Raw genomic sequence first — 22,792 nt, 5'->3', positions numbered from 1 at the left:
GTATAACGATTACATTTCTTTTTCGAAATATACTGGCCAAAATGTCTCCTCATCAACGCAGACGACCGAATGTTTGGACGATCCTACGAGCTACGAAGAGACACTCGGTCGGTCAGACCGTGAGCTGTGGATTGCGGCGATGTGTGAGGAAATAGCAACTCTCGAATCAAACAACACGTGGGTACTCGAGGATCTACCGAAAGGGCAGAAGGCGATTAAAAACAAATGGGTGTTCAAAACCAGGGGTGGTCGTTAAGGGGTGCTCTCAGCGACCAGGCATCGATTTTGACCAGGTGTACGCTCCAGTCGTACGGTATTCCACGATCCGATTCTTGATGGTGATGGCGGTGAAACACGATCTGCAAATTGAGCAAATACATAGATGCGGTTACGGCATTTTTGCAAAGCGAACTGAAGGACGAGGTGCTGTTCATGGAGCAACCTGAAGGTTTCGGCGGCAATCGAAGGAAAGTCTGCAGACTCCGTCAGGCGATGTATGGTCTCAAACAGTCCAGTAGGGTCTGGAACAACCAGCTGGACCAGGCGTTACAAGAATTCGGATTGACTCAATCGAAGGTGGATACTATACGTATCTCTATTACCACGGAAGGAAAGATGCTTTTCGTCACAATATACGTCGACGATTTTCTAGTCTTTACCAACGAAGATCAGGCGAAACAGCACTTGAAGAGGTTTCTGTGTGATCGATTCCGGATGAAGGATATGGGTATCGTTAAATACTCTTTCGGAATTCGGATCAATCGCGATTTGGAGGCAGGAAAAATTCCCCTGGATCAATCCATCTACATTAAAGATGTTCTCAATCGGTTCAAAATGATGGATGTCATTCAGCTAGTACACCGTTCGAGGCAAGCGAAAAATTGGACAAGTCGATGGCACCAAGCACACCCGAGGAGCAAGACGAAATGAAAAATACACCGTATAAGGAAGCAGTAGTTTGTTTTCTATACCTTTCTCAAGCAACAAGACCCGATATTTCGTATGCAGTGAACGTGATGAGCCAATTTTGCCACAATCCTGGCAAAAAGCACAGGACGGCGGTGACGCGGATTTTCCATTATCTCAAGGGAACAACTACAGGAAGTCGACTTTTTTAACGGAGAGATGGCAATGCTGACATTGTTGGATACACCGATGCAGATTGGGGATGAGAGTTAATAAGGTCCTCTTATCCGGGACTTTTCTTTCGTTCTATTTTTTTCACAACACTAGGTTTTTCACAATTTCACTTAACTTTATTTTCTTTGAACACTTAGTGTGTTCCTTCATTTGTTTAAGTTTTACATGTTATTAGTACTGAACTACTGGAAGGAAACTAGACTGAACTGTCGGGAGGAACTCAACAACGCTTAATCCTTCGGACAAGTATTTATACAGAAAATCAAGATGACGAAGTCATCTGATTTCTGATTAAGATTTGATGGCACGCGCCAGGGTGGACATCGCCACGCGAGAAAGTCGTAAACGCGCCAGGGTGACATCGTCACGCGAGAAAGTCGTAAACTCACCGGGGCATGTTATTGCCATCCTACCGTGAAAGGAAATTGTTTATAAAATTCGATGCTATCGAAGAAGCATCTCTCTCTCGATGGATGAAGGATTGTTTTTCCTAACTGATAAGATGCGACGGCACTGGATGAGGCCGTGCGTACTTGACAATGAATCATTCCTCCGTATGCTGATTACCCTGGGATGTTTTACTTTCCTTATCTAATATAGCGCGACGGATCGGCACTGTTTAATTGGGAGGAATGATGGAATAGTTTCTGTTTCTCTGATTAATGACCTAGTGACTAACTTTATAATATTTTGGTTATAGTGGTATTTTACTTTGGTTTCCTAGCTTTAGTTTCCTAACTTGAGATTTGGGTACCAGGCGATCCACACCTGATAACGTTTTTGTGCTGCGCAATTTCCTGAAGTGTGAAGAAACAACCAACGGTCGTTCTTTCCTCGTGTGAAGCGGAACTGATGACTTTGGCGATTACTGTTCAGGATGCATTGTGGTGGCGGAACCTGCTATGGATGTTTTGTGGAGTAACGAAGCTGAAGGTATACTGCGATAATCAATCTGCACTGTGTCTGGCCAAAAATGGTGCAACGATGAAACACATGGACATCAGATACCATTTTGTCAACAATGCTATCACCAGCAGAGCGTTGATGAACAATACATCAACACGAAACATCAGGCAGCCGACGGATTCACCAAACCACTTTCATCAACCAAAAGCTCGAACCAGAAGATTTCGATCGGGATCTTGGATTAGGGAGGAGTGTTGGAGTCGAGATAATCCAGATATGCTGAAAGAAGATCGAGGCAATCATAAACTTTAAGACTAGCGAAAATAATTTTAGTTCATAATTACTATTCAAATCTACAAGACGTGTTTCCCTATCCCAAGCGTAATTCCCATAAATAGTTTTGTTTGTGTTGTCTTGTGTTGCCAAAATAACAAACGTTGCCATAGAAATTATTTTTAATTTATTCACCTTCAGTGTTTTCGAATACAATTATTGTTTTATATGATTTGAATTTAATTTAAATTTTGTTTTGTGTATATCCTTTATATCATCTCTTCAGCAAGTTAATTATTAATAGGATAAGCTTTTGGAAAATAATTTATTCTTTTCATTTATTGAAATACTATTTTTCTTTCATCTTCAGTGTTTTTAAAATGATTTCTAAATCCTCAGTAGAACTTATGTAAAAACTTGCAAGGCTCCCACGATTTCCGATTCCGGTGCCCATGGTTGGACGAAGAAAATGTATAGCGTAAAAGTGTATATTACTCAGAAGTTCCGAAGACAGTGTCACTTATGATTAAGAGCCTCACAAAGTTGCTGGGGTGGTTGAATCGAAAGCTGAAATGGATGATAATGATGGCGCACAGAATTGCTGCCTCTCTGCAACAAATAGCACAACATAATACGGGATTTGATTTACTTACCATTCATAGGAAAGTCCACCAGGCTGGCTCGTTCGTCCTGGGTACAGACAGATGGCTGCAACGTTACACGATTTGTCTATGTATCGTGTGACCAACATCTTTTAAATAAGTGGTCGTGAATCTCGTTTTTAAGCTTTTTTTCCTCAGATTTAAGCTTTTTTTGCCTTGAGAGCATAGGAGACGAAAGCTCAAATCTGAGGAAAAAAGCTTAAATCTGTCAAAACGAGGGGAAACAAAGGGGAAATCTGAGAGATGTGCTCCATACGGTTTGAATAGCGTTGCCGCCGTCTGGGTACAGATGGCTGCAACGTTACACGATTTGTCTATGTATCGTGTGACCAACATCTTTTAAATAAGTGGTCGTGAATCTCGTTTTTAAGCTTTTTTTCCTCAGATTTAAGCTTTTTTTGCCTTGAGAGCATAGGAGACGAAAGCTCAAATCTGAGGAAAAAAGCTTAAATCTGTCAAAACGAGGGGAAACAAAGGGGAAATCTGAGAGATGTGCTCCATACGGTTTGAATAGCGTTGCCGCCGTCTGCCTGGGTATCGAAAGGCGACCACCATAAACATACATCTGTCCGTTCATATTTTATTCAGAAGTGTGTTCGGGCGGCTGCTTTTTCTCCAATACCTGGGACAGGACAAAAAAAAGGAAGGAACTGAGCTGAGCATGAGGTTCAGCAGATTGCTCGTTTTTCCTTTTGATCGGCAATACAATCACAAGTTTCTTACTATCAAGGTACCTATAGCGTAAGACGGACGGTAGAAGAGATGGAATTAAAAGAGATTTAGTGCCGAAGATTGCCGAATGTGGCATTTTTTTTTCGCTTGATCCTGACTCTGACTTCGGCTTCCATTCGAGGTATTGGGACCTACCTATACCTACAATTTGCTTCCGCAGGAACTGTGTCGTATTTCGCATAATTAAAAGCCTACCGTTATGTGCCACGGAAATCACGCAATTATTTTTTCCACGTGGTCATGAGCGATTTGAATTGAGAGCTCCGATAGATTAAAATCAAAACTGTTGACATTTGTTGAGATTTACATAGCTTATTTTTAATTCTACTCTTAAAAAATATGTAACTTATTTATACATATTTATTCGTTTTAATTTTACATTGGACAGAATCATTGATTGTCATAGTTAAATAGATTAAGTGATTGTTGAGGTAAACTCAAACATGAAACTAGACAGTTGTTAAAATACGTAAATCTCACATTCATTGGTCCAATTAAGTTCAAGAATGTCACATCTTTATATTTTTAGAGCTGATACACAACGCGTATTAGACCGGTTGTCCTTTACGGGCACGGAACGTGGAGATTGCTCGAGGATGACCTGCGCACACTCGGAGTATTCGAGCGATGAGTGTTAAGAACCATCTTGGGCGGCGCACAGAAGAACGTTACAGCGAGTCCAGTTTTATCCAGACGGTGGTGAAGGCTGGCTGGATACACTGGGCAGGACCTGTTGCGAGAATGTCGAACGACTGTCGTGCAGGTGCTTGCGCGAATCTGGAAGGGACAAGACGCCGTGTGAAATCGGCACGCGACCATCAAAGAAGAAATAGCGTGCGACCGTGCTGATAAGATGGGGGTAACATTCAGACGACCGGTTGATAATATACATAGGGACGACGCCAGTATAATTGACAACGAATCATTTCCTCTCGATGACATGATTCCCGACGAAGGCGTCGTCTTACGCCGACTCAAATGACTCGCCCGACGTGCCATTCGTTTTCGCGGGTTTTCCCTCGCCAGTGAAATAATCCGCTTCACTCTTCACTGTAAAAAAGGTCGAGTCTTTTTTTCCCACTGCTCTTGTAGCTTAAGCCACATACTCTACCCGAAACCATCCGTCGACGAGGCCCTGGACTTTCTCCTTTCCTGGACTCACGCCTGTCACACGCCTGTTATGGTACACCTCCGTCCTGCTGATCACTGGGTTTATCCATCATTGGACTGTATTTTTTAACCAATATACACCTACACGGAGAGCACCTTGGTACCAGTGCTCAGTTGCAGGAGGGAGGGGTCGTAACGTGTATCGGGTAGTCGCGACCCCGATATGCGGGACGACCAAATGTTCGAGCGGGTGTTGGTCGAATTCGCGCGTCGGGTGGTCCTAGCCCTGATTCGCGGAAATGACCGACTCACGACGGGCAGAGGGGCCTTGTGCCGTAATATGTGGCGCCCATTGGATGGGCCTCAGGATGAGTCTCGAAGTGTCGAGACGGAGAAATTGTGGGATGTGTGGTTATCTCCAGACCCGAGGAGAGGCGAGTTGTTCTCGTCTCGAATTGGGTCAAGAGACGTAATGATCGAGGGCTCTCGAGACACGAGGAGAGGTGGGTATAGACGCCTCAATTCGTGTCAAGAGGAGGAATGTGAGGGGGTCTCGAGTCACGAGGAGAGACGGGTCAAGACGGCTCAAATTGTGACAAGAGAATTAATGTGTGGGACTCGAGTCACGAGTAGCGGCGAACGGACTGCCAACCCGTGAGTCGTGAATCGTGACAAAGAGTGGTTGAGATTGCTGGTGTAGTACGTATAAAACGAGTATTTGCCGTGGAGCGCATTGCGCGAGTATGGTCTCCCATTCCTGGGTACAGCCTTCGTTGCAGGTCCGGATGGGAATTATGGCCAGTGGCCCCAGGTGGATTTTATGGCGTAAGGGTACATAGTATCATTGCACCCATGGACCCAGAGTAGCAAACTGGGGGGACGCGGTGGCTCGCCGTGCCTTGGAATGCAATCCGGAAAAAGGATTTACCACCTGGGTGATCAACTAATAAAAAAAACACCTACACGGAGAAAAAAGTATAGTATTGTCAACAATTTTCCACTTATATTCAATCATCTTTCTGATTGATTCTCGAACAATCAGAAATATGAAAATTTCATCTTTTTTATATTGTGCATTACACGATACATATTATAGTTTCAACTTTATGTGTACGATGGATTTTACGCACTCAACAATAAATATAATAGATTCAACTATAATCCTTTGGTTGATTTTAGCTTTTCAACAATAAGTAGAGTAGATTTAACTTTACTAGTATTGTTGATTTGACATTAAATATGATAGATTCTATTAGGTTTTTATGATTGATTTATTGAGTTTAACTATAGACTAATGTTTATATTATCGCATTCATCGTTGATTGTGGCCAGTTGCCATGTTTGCGGATCTTCGTTCAGAATGATTTTTTACCCCCATCCTAGCCACCAACGATTTAACTCCTCAACATATAGCGTTTTAGTTTATTAGCAGAGGCAACCTAGTTATCCACGAGTTTTGCCTATCTTTTGTTATTGTGTTCGTTTATTAATTCAGAAGTTCATCAACCTCAAGCAGGCGATTGCAGAAGTTGTCAGCGTTGGGGGTGAGCATAGCAACCATATATTTCCATCGTTCCGGGTGACGATTTTATTTGTTTATTCAGGAAAAGTTAGCCCCCGTGCCAGTGGAGAGAACGAAAACAGTAATAGAAAGTCTGTTTTCTTTACAAACGACGCTTTTCAGCATCGAACGACGCATACCTAGTTTGTTTTTCTTCCCTTCTCTAGTAAGCAGTTATTTTCTGAGCTACTAACGGTAACCATCAAACAATCATCATTCGCTCTTAATGAACACATTGCGCGTAGACGGCGTCGAATCATTCGACGTCTTCTAGACTCGCTGATGATCATGCTTCGCCAAGAATGCCACGTGTTGGTGCTGATATGATACAAAAGTTTTTTCATAAGTTTCAGGCCGGTCTCAACGGTGTATGCAAAACACGATTTTGGACCACGCTAAAACTGTCCGTCTGGCACCGTTTGTCTATATTGCTATTTTAGCACAGCTATCGATTTAAAAATTCTCAACCTTTATACGCCTTTGCTCCAAATTCATGCAAATTTGGAACACGATTTCAAAAATACAACCGACCGATTTTGACGTTTGGGGTTCACGGTGAGAAAATTGTAGCCAATGATGATTATTTTCACACATGTTTAAGTAACATTGGGTATGATAATTGTTTCTATTGAAGATATTATTTGTATGTTTTTTCAACCAGCCTATAAGTAACATAAATTGAAAAAAAAAGTTAAAACAAACCATATGAAGTATAACAATTGAATGTCACGCTATTCTTGACTTCGTATATTTTAATAAATAGCATTTGTCTTCAACGAATTAGTGAGCTCAGTCAGCGTTTCTCGAGTTCAAACCTTAAAAACATAAGAAAGAAAAAAAAAAACAGAAGCATCCTTATGAAATAAACGCAAAACAAAACAAAACAAAATTAAACATTAAAAAAATAACACTGTAAGTATTTGACCATTACGAACAATATGTTACAAATGATAATCATGTAAATTTGACTTAAAAATACGTAAAAGTAACAAGTTTGCCAAACTGTTTAGTTCGCCCAACTTAAGTGCACAAATTTGGTTAATGATTTTTTACGTTTTTTAAAGGTATCTCGAAAACAAGAACTAGTAAATTAAATGAATATTTGGAATCAGAAGCCCAAAATTAGCCAATTTTTAGAAAGTTTTTTTTTCAATTAACCTGTTTTTTCACTGTGTAGTCATTTTGGCTTTTATGTAAATGAAATCCGGGATGAATAATTAAAATGACGGTTCTGTCAAAAAGAATTTTCGTAGAACGAATTTTAAAACATTAGATTGTGTGAAACTCAAAACTTATGAAATTTTTCTAATAAATTAGGTTTTTTTCTTCTCAATTAGGCCGGAACAAATTTCAAATCCTTCTTTTGTCGCTCGGAGTTGGTACATCGCGAGGGGGGGGGGGGGGACAATTAAAAATAATGCGAAAAACAAATAAATTGGAATAAATTGCACGAAAGCTTGTATGCAACACAGTTGCATAGAATATCATTGCACAAAACCTAAAAAACATGTAATATTTTATCGAAAAATTCAATAAAATCAAGAAAACAAAAGGTGGAATAACTTCCATCTTCCAAAATTAATTTTTTTCGTCTTGTAATCTTTTGGATTCTTGAATTTTTTTTCGAAATTCACATTAAATACTTCAAACTTTATTTATTTCCCCCTTCGGGTTTTTGAAAATTTCAAGGGGGGGGGGGGGGGGAGGTGGTGACAAAAGAAGAAATTGATATTTGTTCCAGCCTTACTGAGTGCCTTCAATAAAAGTGTATCCGTTTTAAATTCGCTGTCACATGGGTGGGAAGCAAGGTTGCCGAAATCACAGAAAAATCTATTATTTCACAGAATTTTGAGCCAAACTTCATCACAGAATCTGTGTAACGGAACACAGAATTTTATGGAATATTTACAGATTTCACAGAATTTAAAAATTTTTGACGTTTTTTCAAAATTAATTTTTTTATGTCAATTCAAATTTTGGATAATTATCTTGGAATTGGATAAATATGATAAAATTGAAAATGTTAATTGATTTTTCTTAAGTAAAATGTAAAAAAGATGCAATTTGACACGACTATTGAATGAAATTAATGGAAAAAGCATCACAGAATATCCTCACAGAATTTTTGGAAAAAATTACAGAAAGTCAGAATTTTTTTTTCGTAAAACACAGATTTTTTTTCGGCAACCTTGGTGGGGAGTGCGTGTTTTAGCTGATTCAAAATTCAAAATTGTGCAAAAACTGGTATCAATATTTATTAATTCTAGTAATGTTGCAGTTGCTCTCACAGAATTTTGAGTAAATTTTTACCTTAGAACACAGAATATTAAAAATATTCAAATATTTCACAGATTTTTAGATTTTTGTACGTATTTCTAAATTCTGATCAATAGAAATTCATTGTTCAGAATATAATTTTAGTGTCCACTGAAGAGCAGCGAAAGCCAGAGTAGCTCGAAACGTCTGGACAACTGGTAAAAAACATTTTTTTGATTCTAAAATCTGCCGAAAAACTTCGATGAATTAAAGTCACATATTTATAGTTGAACTAATCATACCATTAAAGATTGCATAAGGCCGATCAGCAGTTATAGTTGAAATTATAATATTAATATCTGAATACGAAAAAATCAAATACATTTTGATGATTGATAAAAAACTGAAATAATTGAAAATTCAGTTTTCTTTGGTGTACCGTATTCAAGGGTGTTTGACGACATATCAAATGCCAGAACTCCCGGATCACAAGCAAGGTTTCCCAGTAAAAATATATCTGGTTTTACGAAATAAATATTTTGACATTCTTTATGTTTACTCCTTAATTCTGTGACGATTTTCTGTGATGCTATCTCCATTAAATTCATTGAAAGTCGTGAACATTCCAAAATTCTGTGTTCTGTTACACAGCTTTTGTAATGAAAATTGGCCCAAAACATTGTGAAGTTTTTTCTGTGATTTCGGCAACATTGGCCACAAAAGCATACTTGATTAATTTGTTTTGCAAAAAAAATCTGGTGCGTGTTTTTTTCAAAAGTCTACTTCTAGCTTAATTCACTCACACCTTATTTTCTAATAGTGGTTTTCACCTGTTTTCTGTGTTTTTCTTGGGCAAGTTTGAGTTTTAATTCCGAATCTGAATTCTACATTTTAAACCTGAATGAAAATTCTGAATTCTTAATTTAAATTTGATTTTTGAATCCAAAACAAAAACAAACTTTCCCAATAATTATGAATTAAAAAGGGCATTTTAGAACAGAATCCTTAACCAAAAATCTCTTATTTGAATTTTGAATCTTTGATTTTCTATATGAATTATTTCTTCAATTATTTATTCGTAATGAAATTTCCGAATGCTGAAACTCTGATATTTCAATTCTGGATCACCATTATGAAACATTTTAAGTTTCATTTCTACATAAAAATTAAAGTAAAAATTTGAATTCCAAATATTAAAAATGGTTTGCAATTTCAGAAGTTTTCTTTTAATATTCTGGAATGATAAATTTCGAACACGGGAAAAAAGTCTAATTGTAGTTTTTAAATGGCAAGAAGTTTTGATTTTAATTGGAAAATCAAAATTTGAAACAGGACATTGGAAATGATTCAAACCTACGGCTTACCAGATATTTTACGCACTTATTCGGGCTATTTTATCTTCAAATCTTGCAAAATCTGGGCATTCCATTCCAAAGTTTACAACCCAAAACCTGGGCAATATTCATTCAAATTTGTAAATTCTTCAAAATTAAGAAAACAAATCGAAAAATTGTTTTTTTTTCATTGAAACACATCAGCCAGTTTATTTTGATAAAATTCACTTTAGAAAGTGTTCCTTAGTGAGTCTAATCTTATTGAAAATTTGATATTCGGGACTAAGCACTCAAACTTTCACTCACCAACTTCATTTGCGAATGACTTTTGATAGCGATTTTCGAGTACAGTCTTCTAATATCTATCAACAAGAGAGACATTTTTTGAAAAACTGTAGTAGAATTGTGGGCCTGGATAAGATTTCGAGGTTTTGTTCTTAATTCTGAGTCGTGATTGGGACTTGATTCACTTTAGTCGTTCATCAAAATTTGATAAGGAATTTAAAATTTTGAGTTTAGAGAACAACATTTTGCTTGACATTTTTGGGCCCTCATGGGGGGGGGGGGGAAGGAGGGGTTTAATCCCAACGAACCCCCCCCCCCTTTCCTACGGCCATGCTAACTTCACTTCATTTTCCGAAAGCTTGAAGATGTTAATATTAGTCATCACATAATTTCCAATAAAATCCTAATTTGCCATAATTTAAGTTTTGGACTCATATTTTGCTATTGGATTTTATTGGTTAGCAAATTATGTTATATAATTGTAGTCTCAGATTTGTAATTCATAAAATAAAACTTGATACCTTAATAATGGCTTATTTTGCTTATCAGTTCAAATTCCTAGTATATCAAATTTTGCTACCAATTTGCTAATGATGCCTGAATTTGGTCTTCGTCTAAAATCAGAAAGTTTCTGACAAAAACACATTTGTAAAATCTTAGTTATGCCTTATTTAGCTCTCGCACAAATTTCAACACTAAAATATGCTACCAGTTTGTTGTAGACTTTAATAAGTTCTCAATTTGCTATCAATGTAGGCATCGAGGTCTGCTCGGGTCTGAGTCTTGCAGCAGGTTTAGATTATGATAAATAGAATCGATAAGTTAAAACACTTCAACGTGCTTCAACATCGATGATTTTGGCACTGTATTAAATACAGAAACATAACCTTAGGAATGATGAATTACCTTATGGTATTATTTTTCTTAAAAAAACATGTCTGTAAATTGATGTTTTAATAAACCACAATAAGGTACAACTTACTTCAAAATATTTGGAAATCCTATTACGAACAACTATTTAGGTCTACGGTAAAAACTTTCTTAGAAAAAAAACTCACCTCCAACGGTTTTTCACAACACTTCCGATGCTCAACTGAGGAACGTTATAGACTAATACGAATAACAACATAAAACCACGATGATTCCACAAAAAAAGTTCTTCTGCTATGAGATCTTCATCTGAATGTCCTTGGAGATCCCTCTCGTTTGCCAAATACCTAACAGTTTTCGCCGTTTTTATCAACAAAAATGATGATGAACAAACGCTCAACTAGAATAACGGTAGGGAACTGTTTTTTTTCGGATGTAGGTTTGGGTTTTGCCAGTTCATATGTGTAGGTTTCCATAACTTTAACCATTTTCGTACCAAAATGATCCAATTTTTTTCTTCTTCAGGACTTTCTCCACTGTTGTGGAACAGTTTTTTTTTATCAAGCTACAAAACGTTCCTCTTTTATTGTCAAAGTATCATTTCCTTAAACACAGTTCCTTCCCACCGTTTGATGATGACTTTTTTTCCTCTTACGACAGCCTCAGGGAATGCACATGACTTTTTTTTCTTGCGTATCTTCTCCCAGAGATATCTTATTAATAAAAACCCCGAAACTCATCAATATGAAGACTAACAAGGCACAGCGCCATAAAGTGGCATTATATGTCTAGAAACTTACCCATCATCTTCCGTCAATCAGGGCCCTCCTTTTTTATGCACCTAGTCGTCGTCAACGTCATCGTCATATCACCCAGTAGGGGTAGCCCTGGTCCGGACATCCCGAAATGTATCAATCCTCACCGGTGATCACACCCTGAATTTCTTCCGCGACATAAGCACAATCACCCAGATCAGAAGATATCCAAGCCAGAACGCAGGCAGGGTGCCACTCGAGCTCGTAAAACTGTAACACAAATTCCCTGGGTCCGGAAGATTTCCCTTTGCTGCCGCCAAGGAAAGTGCCAACTAGTCTCATCCCTTGGTTTGATAATAGTTTTTTTTTTCTCCGTCTCTTGAAGGTTCTACCTACCCAGATCAAGATTTGCGTACCCCAGGGAATCGGAAGATTGGAAGGCTAAAGCAAAGAAAGGCAAAGGAAAAAAACACATAAAATCTGGGTTCAAGTTCGTCAGTGTCACTCATGGAAATCGAGAAACTTTATTCAAATCATATTCTATGATGATGTTTTCGCGAATCGAAGATCTAGTTTTGAAGACGTGTCAATTTGAAATATTTGTAAGTTTGAAAAATAAATCCTGTATTTGGAATCGTCGAATGAAATATTCAAGTTTTCCTAACGAAACTGTATCGGATTCGATTTTGTCCATCTTACAAAATTAAGTAATTTTAGTTTTAAACAAAAATATTTCAATTTTGATTACAACTTTATACACATTGTTATTTCAAATAGCAAAAACAAAATCTTCGTCTTGAAAGTTAAACATAGGGACGACTTTAAAAACCACTGCTTTTAAACCTCTTGGTTAGTGAAAAAAATCGATAAAATCCCTTTCAAAACCATAAAAAGCAGAAGAATTATTAATAACAATATTTTCAAAGGGGCATTGGAATCAAATTCGATCAAACAAATTTGAATTTCAAACACGAAAAAAAAGGGAGTGTGAGTTTTAAGTGACATAAAGAGTAAGGGAAAAGAAAAGGATAAGGAAAAGGATAAGGAAAAGGATAAGGAAAAGGATAAGGAAAAGGATAAGGAAAAGGATAAGGAAAAGGATAAGGAAAAGGATAAGGAAAAGGATAAGGAAAAGGATAAGGAAAAGGATAAGGAAAAGGATAAGGAAAAGGATAAGGAAAAGGATAAGGAAAAGGATAAGGAAAAGGATAAGGAAAAGGATAAGGAAAAGGATAAGGAAAAGGATAAGGAAAAGGATAAGGAAAAGGATAAGGAAAAGGATAAGGAAAAGGATAAGGAAAAGGATAAGGAAAAGGATAAGGAAAAGGATAAGGAAAAGGATAAGGAAAAGGATAAGGAAAAGGATAAGGAAAAGGATAAGGAAAAGGATAAGGAAAAGGATAAGGAAAAGGATAAGGAAAAGGATAAGGAAAAGGATAAGGAAAAGGATAAGGAAAAGGATAAGGAAAAGGATAAGGAAAAAGGATAAAGAAAAAGGATAAGGAAAAGGATAAGGAAAAGGATAAGGAAAAGGATAAGGAAAAGGATAAGGAAAAGGATAAGGAAAAGGATAAGGAAAAGGATGAGGAAAAGGATAAGGAAAAGGATAAGGAAAAGGATAAGGAAAAGGATAAGGAAAAGGATAAGGAAAAAGGATAAGGAAAAGGATAAGCAAAAAGGATAAGGAAAAGGATAAGGAAAAGGAAAAGGAAAAGGAAAAGGATAAGGAAAAGGATAAGGAAAAGGATAAGGAAAAGGATAAGGAAAAGGATAAGGAAAAGGATAAGGAAAAGGATAAGGAAAAGGATAAGGAAAAGGATAAGGAAAAGGATAAGGAAAAGGATAAGGAAAAGGTTAAGGAAAAATTAAGGAAAAGAATAAGGAAACGGATAAGGAGAAAGATAATAAAGGGTTTCATCCTTTTTAAAAAACTAGTTAATTATTTTAGAACGAGTTTTTTTTTTATTTTACCACAGAAATTCAAACTATCGAATTGTCACTGTATTCCTATCTCGTCCCGCTAATGAAGTGTGAAAGTCAAACAGGAATTGTCATCCTTATTGGAAATGGGATGCGAAGCAGATGAGTTTACGCTAGCGTACATCAGATGGCGCGATCAAACGCATGGGCAGCTCAAGAAGATGCGCAAAGTGAAAAGCAAAATGCTTATAGGGGATGGCGGTGAAGAGGGTTGAATTCATATCGGAAGTGCGAAGTCGCTTCGAACAAGAAATGAGGGGGAACTATTGATGCAGAAAAGAAACTTGTAGGAAGTTAGAACTAGGATGAATTAGAGTCGCCTTCCTTCCCCTTTTTGATTGGTATGCTAAATTAATGCTAATTTTTTTCGGCTATTCAATTAGCGAAAAGTGAAATCAATCACCTGTATTAATGCGGTTGAATGGCAAAAAACAGTTCCGGGTCATGATAGTTTGTGATTAATTACAGGAAACAAATTTAAATCATCAACAAAGGATCATTTAAAATTTAGCGCAAATAGATTTCCGATACACCGATTGGTCCCTGGGGGAGTTTGGTTGGTATTTCAATTTCCTGGCACCGATATCTCGAACAAGGCTCAATGGAATCCCGATTTCCTGCAATGATCATCAACACACAGAGTGCGGTGTGGTTTGGTTTTGTGGCAATCGATTAATCACCAGCCAACATCGTTATTAGCATTGATTTCGATTAGGATGTGGACCGGTGTTTGTGGTGATGTTAGATTTCGGAACTGCTCCTGCATATCAACGAAGCGGATCCACCCCAAAATCGAAACCCTTGTCCGGGGAATAAACGGGGTTTACCTTATAGGTAACATTCCGAAGCTGAGATTCTTCTTCGCAACACACAGGTTCGTTCGATATAAATGATTTGGTTCCGAAAAACCACAACCAACGAACTAACTATCAACCTAGTCCCGGTTTCTATCTGGGTCGGAGAATGAAGTGAGTGATATCGTAAAATGTAAATAAGTAGTTTGGTTGAGCCCGGCAAATGGGTTTCGATTTATATGAGGGTCCCTCATTTGGCTACTCCGAGGATTGGAACTTTATCGTTCGGATTGAGAGAAGAGTGGTGGATTGGCCGGGGAAAAAGGGATAATCGTTTTGGGTCGTAAAAACCGCAGGACATTCATTCGATCCACACTGGCTGGCGGGATCGGGATTCGGGATTGGGAAGAATTGGCGTATTGGCTGGCGGTTCGACACGTGTTGCTTATTTGTTTTCGATCTGTTGAGAATCAAAATTTTTATCCTTTGGGATTGACAAGCTAAACTATAGAGTCTGGTCAAAATGAAGTGTTGTTTTGACTTTATCAATGTGACACTATTATGAAACAGAACAGTTATAAGGCTTACCGCAAATCCAAAAAAATACTATGAGTTAAAAAAAATTGTTCGCACAGTACTACCACTGACCATACTGACTGGACACTCGATTTCGTTTTCTGGATATTTTTTCCAAAAAAAAAAAAACAAAAAAAAAATCATTTTTCCAACAGTACGCAATGTCGATTCCAGAGTGCGCATCGATCGATTTGAAGAAATGCTATCCCAGTTAGGAAATGTCACCCAACTTTAAAAATAAAACACGCAATTTCTACGATAAAATCGGGCTAAACAGGAGCATTTTTCCTACAGGGCATTTTTTGTCAAATTTTTCAGGTTCGCCACCTGCCGTCGGTATTGCGAACCTGCAAAAGCTGACAACAAAAAATTAGACAGAAAATGGTTGAATTTTTGTTCTAAGAGTCAAGTCAGTGTGGTCAGTGGTACTACTTTAACACCAAAACGTTCATAAAAGACACTTTTCAAGCTTAAATTAAGCAGCTAAATATCGTCACTTTGTGCATGAATTTGTCCTCTTTTAAGATCAATTATCATTTTACTTACACATACAACTGTTCGTCGGAAAAATTCAGGGTTATGGTTCCTCAAAATACTGTCTAAAAACTGTCCGCACACTGGTGCTTAGACAGGTTTGACTTATTCATTTTTCTTCAGATCACAACCAAGCTTTGAGGAATTATTCTTTATGCAATTTCTAATACTCATACCAGAAAGCCAATATGCCAATTCTTTCTGTAAATGTTTTAGCTCCACTGTTTATGGCAATTTACCTTTATTTTTTTCTTTACTTTTATTTTTTATTTTTTTAAGCGGAAATTGCGGGTTCAAGTCCCGCTGATGAGCCATTGTATCTTTTACGAAAAATTCATGACATTAACAGCTACATTATGTTCTTCTTTCTTTTATATCTCATGAGTATCTAATACTTTCCATTACCTTTTAAAATGTGATAATTTTCAGCTACGAAGATGTATGTACCAAGACGAACTCTGAGCATTAGATTTGATTTCAACAGAGCAGCACTGATTGCCAGGGTTGCCAATGTGCTTGAGTTTTCAGGATTTGTTTGATTTTTCAAGGTCCATCTTGATAACCTTCATTGAGCCTTCATTTTTTCCTGATTTTCGGAAATAAGCCATATTTTGCATAATTTCTATTGGAAGTTTTGACGCTTGCTTTTTTCAGACGCACTCAAATACTTAACAAAAACTTCTGGGGCATCCAATGAATTCATGAAACCTTCCTTGAAATCCTTAACAATAAAGTCCCTTTAGGGATCTAGAGCCTTGATTCAACATTTTTTTGCTTTAATTCACCATATATCGCTTATTTCTCTACCGTAAAAAATGAACAATTTTACAATTTGTACAAAATTTATAGTTTTGTATGATTTGCAACGTAACTCATGATTCTTAGATAATATTCAGCTACAGACACTGGCTTTTATGATATTCAATTTCGCTTATTGCATAAATAATCTGATGTTAACAGCTTTATGTTTGAAAGTAAAAAGTAAAATAGAAGTGTAAAACCGTACCTACTTTTCAATCGATCAATCGCCGAAATTGTTTCAGTCACTTCAGAAAAATTGTGGATGGTAAATTTATAAAAGTTCGTAATTTTCCACATCCTGATTTCATTACAAAATTGGAAACACATATTATTTGACGAATTTTTAAAGGTATGTTGCTGTTTCTTTTAAGACTACCTTATTATTAACATGCGTTTTTCTGATTATTCCAACACAAAAATTCACTTTCAATTTGATGTAGGGGATGTAAGCGCAATATTTTTGCAATAAAATCAACTGTATCTATCGAATTTACAAGTTGCCTCTTAATTTTATTTTAAAATTTCGAATTCCATATCTAATCAAGCTTTTGAATGGTTTGGAAAACATTAAACCCAATATTAAATTTGAAGTTCGAATCCCATTTCTGGTTTCTAACAGATAAGAAATTTAAGGACGACTAAATGTTGTTTAATTTCCAATCCTCTTTGGCTATGCATACAATGCTCGTACAATTTATTTTTATCCCAACCGTATAAAGCTCTCAACAATCTGAAAAAAGCAAAAATTCAACCTATTTGAGTATAGTCTCATACAAAATTAATAAAAATATGTCATAATTAGAACAATTTTCAGAAAAAACTGAACCGATCCACCCGAAACTTGGTGTGTTTTGCCGTTTTCAAGACTGAGAATGGATTTCAAAATACGTTCAAACCCCTCCAATTCCAAGAAAGGGGATCTTCCATACAAAATTAGCAAAAATTTAACAAAAATTTCATGTGTAGCCATCAAGACCGTGAATGGTTTCTGTTATACTTTAAAACCCTTTCAAATCTTAAAAAACAGGGGCTCCCTTACAAAATTAACAAAAATTTTACACAATTCGAACAATTTTCGTAAACTACTGATCCGATCAACATGAAATTTGTTGTGTAGCCATCTTTGAGACCGGGAATGGGACTTTCAAACCTCGAATCCTAAAAATGGGCTTCCATACAAAATTTCCAGAAATTTTACATAATTCGATTTTTTTTTTGGAAACTTCTGAACCGATCAACGCAAAATTTTGTGTGTAGCCGTTTTCGAGACCGAAAATGTTTCAAACCCCTCCCCGATAATAGTTTCAGACCCCTTCCAAATCCAAAAAAGGGGGGCTCTCATACAAAATTAATAGAAAAAATTGACAAAATTTTGACAATCCTCGAAGGATGATTGTTAAAAATTGATAAACGTAAGCGTTTTGACTTAATGAGACGATCTTTTGAATTGACAAACAAATTTTAACCAAATTGGATGACAAATTGTATTGATAGACGCTTCACATTCCAATGAAAGAAGACCCACATATTCATTAAATGTAACAATCATATAATTAACAAAAACAATGTCTTAGTGTTTAAGTGTTTAGTGTTTAGTGTTGTTGTGCTGTAGATCCCTCCTATTTTTTTCTTAAGAGTGGCTTCTTCAACCTTCAAACTATAAATTTCTGTTAAGACTCAAATCAATCTCGAAGCTCAGACGCCATGAAAAGTAGCTTTGAATAATGTTGAAAATTAATTTAAAAGGTAGTATATTTAATTTATAATAGTTTTAACAAAATTAATTTTCTATGGAGCACACCGGGTCAGCTAGTAAGAAACAAAATATTTTAATATTTTATCAAGTTGGTTAAAAAAAATCCAACTGTTCTAAATGATTGAAATGTCAATTAAAAGTTCATTAAAACTTTCAAGCCCAGTTTAATGAACATATACTCACGCACGCACAAATGCAATTACAGCTAGTAAATCATCGAGTCGAATCCATAGATACCAAGAAAAGGGGAGCTAGAACTCATAATTGATGGTATCACCATGATCTATAACTAAACCAAAGAAAGACCAAAAAAGTCATCAGTTTGACTATGGAATGATGCCTAATTTATCCTGATTTTTATAGTCACGGTTTACTGAATTTTGGAAAAAAAAATGTTGGCAACCCTGCTGATAACTTCTTCATATGACCGTACGGAGCGGCAAACCTGAAGCAACGACCATGTGCGCACTCGGCGTTGCCAGATTGTAAACCACTCAAATCCCTAGGTTTCACGAAAAACGAAAAATGTACTAGTTTTGGCAAAATGAAACTTGCCAACCATTTTATTTTTTGCTCGACAGGTAGAATTTTATCCGTAGAATCCCTAGAATGTTTCCAATAATCAGTAGGAAATGCGTATATTTCGAGCATCGCTCCGTAGAAGTGCTTAAAATCCGTAGATCTGACAACGCTGGTGGTGATAGAGAAACAACAGAAAGATCAATTGTGGACAAAAGAGCACATGCGAGATATACATGAAGTGTTGTGTATCGATAGAATATTTGGCAGTCGACTTAACTTAACTTTTAACTTTAACGCACCGGAGTTTACCCATCCTGTTTAAAGACTGCTCGTGTGGTTCTTGTGTTCAAATCAGGTAGTTCTACTGATGTAAACAATTACCGACCGATTTCATGTTTATTTGTCCTTGATAAATTGATTGAAAAATTATTAGTTCAACGGTTGGAAGCTTTTACAAAAACATATGATCTATTCCTGTCAATACGGATTTCGCCAAGGTTCCAGCACTCAAACGGCAACTTCTGAGTTGATCCAGAACATATACGACTCTCTAGACAAAAAGGAGCTTGTAGGTGCACTCTTCATCGACTTGAAAAAGGCGTTCGATTCTATTGATCATGATATTCTAGTACAAAAATTACATTTATTGGGTATAAGAGGAGTCGCAAACGATTTAATATCAAGCTACTTATCCGAACGACTGCAATATACCACGATCGACGACAAGAGGAGTTCCCTTGGGCACATTTCCACCGGAGTATCTCAAGGTAGTAACCTAGGTCCAATACTTTTTATGTTATTCATCAACGACCTGGCAAAATTGCACCTTTACGGGAAACTTCGTTTATTTGCTGACGAAACCTCAGTATTTTATCGTGGTGCAAACTGCAATGAAATAAGTTTAAAAATGGAGTACGACATTTTGCAGCTGAAACAATATTTTGAATCTAATCTTCTATCCCTGAATCTTTCCAAAACGAAACACTTGTTCATTCGATCTCCAAGGTGTGCATTGCCACCCCACGATCCCGTACAAGTCGGAGACCGCATTATTGAAGAGGTCAAGGAATATCCGTTTCTCGGATGGGTTTTAGATTCCACCATGTCATGGTCTGCCCATATCACATCGTTGAAAGGAAAACTAAGTGCGTTTTGTGGACTGCTCAGGAAAAATTCTGCTTTCGTTCCTGTAGTTTGTATACTTTGCCATGGTACACTCACGGCTGAGCTACCTTGTTTCCTGTTGGGGAGCTGCTAGTAAATCAACTCTACGAGAACTTCAAGTCATTCAGAATCGCTGTATTAAAGCCGTATTACGCAAACCATACTTGTATCCAACGCGCCTCCTCTATGCAAACGAAACAGATTCCTTTCTTCCAATAAGTGCGCTGTATGAGCTCCAGATCTTACTACACGTTCGGAAAATTGTGACTTATCCTATTCAGTACCGGAGCTCGACCCTACAAACTTCATTAAACGCAACATCATCAAGAAGAGCCGTTACCTTCATTCTATTGCGAACAAGCAACGAATTCGGACGCCGGAAATTATCGTTCATCGGTGCAAAACTGTACAACCACCTGCCCACACCGCTTCTCAACTGTCACACCATCGAGAATTTCAAAAAACACCTGAAGCTGAACTTCAAAAGAAAGATAAACTCATATCTTACATAAAATTTCCTTTGCTCTTCTCTTCCGCCTCCCCTAGCCACCGCCACACCTCGCCAGCCACCCTCCACCGCCAACCGCCCGCCCACCAAATCAACATGCACCAGAATCACGCAGCATATAAAGAGAAACATATTTCCTTATACATATTTTGTTTAATGTAAAGTGATAACTGATAGCTAAGTTACAAACCGCCAAAAGCAATCCCTTAAAAGAGTACATCTCACTGGGATTGTATCTGCCTAACTGAAAAACTATTGTAAAATGATTGTAAAACTGATTTTAAGGGTTTTTATGCCAATTGAAGAATAGGTTTTAATATAACTTAACTTCAACTGGCTTTTCCCTTAAGAAAAAAGCAGAAATAAAAAATAATAATAATAACTTTACAGCTTATTTTTATTCATACTTGGATATCTCATGTTCCTCTAATACTTTGAATCCTCTAATACCTTTGAAAATGCAGCTTTCCGTTTCTTCAATTGTATTCAGTTTCGGATGACTATATTTTTTTTTATATTTCACTTGCTTCCCACAAATTAAATCAATCATATTGAAAATGGTCCAGAATGCACGCAAGACCTTGTGTTTTAAGCGCAAATTTTGAATGCTGTTAACTTTTGAGATAATCCGAATATTAAAACGAAATGTCATTCTTTGTATGTGCTGACTCACAAATTACGATAAGAATGCATAATTATAACAAATTTCGTCCTTGTTAATGGTATGAAAGGTATGCATTAATGTTGGTTATCTACCATGGATGCATGAATTCACCGCAGTTTCTGCCTAAGTATGTGCTCTCATGCATTCTTAGATTATTAAGTTCGACAAATCCAATGCAGCGTGTACACCATAGTTATCCGGACCCCATGGCTTCGTATGAACTGTTATGGAGTAAATATATTGCGTGTGTTGATGTAGGTGTATTTTTGAAAAACAAGTCAATTAGGTGGGCTAGTTTACTTACAGGTATCCCGGCATTCGTGGCCAGCTGGCAACTGATTGTTATATATAGTCTTATTATATAGTCAATAGTAAGAGAAAACACATTTTACCTGTCCGCCACTTATGAGATTCGAATCCAAACGTTTTTTCAACGCTGAAAACGACATAAATATATCGTCCGAAAATAAAAATGAAATTATGATGAAAACTTACGAACGGACGAATCGTGTATAAGATGAAATATCCTCATATTAGGTAGCTATAAATAAACGCCCTTCGTAGATTACAACGTGAAGTAGGTAGTACAAAATGAATTTGTAAACTCTATTAAGTTGTATTAGTACAAACAGGTAGAGTACAGTTCATATATAACCATGAAATATTTACTTTAGCACCTACCTGAATCTCCCGACAAAGTCACACCAGTTCGACGCACAGGCAGTTGCCGTACATGTAGGTAACGGATTAAGTGTCTCCTGTAAGTATAAAATGTCTCGTCCCCTCATAGAACTTATTCATATCATCACATCTTTTCTCCAGCAAACAAGTACTCGGATTCAAGTTAAGAGCGATGGCCCAAACCAAGAGTTCAACGAGCAGCGAGTGTGTTTTCGTGAAGGCGAGTGCAGTTTGCGGAATGTGCAAGAAGGACAAGCAGTTCATCGATACACCAGAGGCGGACAAGATCATCGACCAGATGTTGGGGTGCTTCAACGTGACGCCAGCCCAAGCCCGGGCCTGTTTTATGGGTCAACAGTTCTGCGAGAACTGCTTCAAGCTACTTATGCTCACCTATCGGGTTAGCATCAAGTTGAGACGGAAGAAGGAAGCTGCCGAACAAGCGAAGGTGAATATCCAGGGACACGGATGTCGGCCAGCCAATACGATCACAGCGAATCAGCAGAAACCATCGCCACCCAATGGACAGTTCAAAGTTCCAGCAGTTCCGGTTGTGGGTTTGAAAAGACGACGCTCGGACGAGGAGCAGAAGCAAGAAAAGAGAGTGGAACCAGAAAAGAAACAACCGGTGGCGGTAGCTTCAGTACAACCTAAGGTGTCTCACGAACAGGAATACGTTCATGCGTCGAAGAAGCGAAGGGTCGCCCACAGTAATTTATCCAATCAGCAGCAACCCAGGGATGAAAACGGTAATGTGGCTAAAGGAACCCCGAAGGCGATTGGCGAGGTCGTACGGCATAGGAGAGAAGAACCGATGGATCGTCCGGAGCAGCGGATGGAGTCATCAAGGAAGTCTACGTCAAACAAACATATTGAAAAGAGCAGTTCGCGATATAGTAAACAGGTGGATGAGCTTTTTGGAATTCTT

At 37.5% G+C, this 22,792-nt stretch overlaps 1 protein-coding gene across 1 annotated transcript; it reads left to right on the top strand.

Annotated features, from left to right (window-relative positions):
* Nucleotides 1-492: 492 nt before the first annotated feature.
* LOC129742902 (nipped-B-like protein B) lies at nt 493-14,079 on the top strand. The gene is given in 5 exon segments (XM_055734844.1): nt 493-855; nt 12,894-13,359; nt 13,362-13,552; nt 13,555-13,737; nt 13,930-14,079. Coding segments are annotated over 5 exon segments (1,353 nt in total).
* Nucleotides 14,080-22,792: the final 8,713 nt, after the last annotated feature.

Source organism: Uranotaenia lowii, chromosome 2 (genome assembly GCF_029784155.1).
Source record: "Uranotaenia lowii strain MFRU-FL chromosome 2, ASM2978415v1, whole genome shotgun sequence".
Classification (NCBI taxonomy): domain Eukaryota; kingdom Metazoa; phylum Arthropoda; class Insecta; order Diptera; family Culicidae; genus Uranotaenia; species Uranotaenia lowii.
Note: the sequence above shows the minus strand (reverse complement) of the source record. Positions and strands in the feature narration are given on the sequence as shown.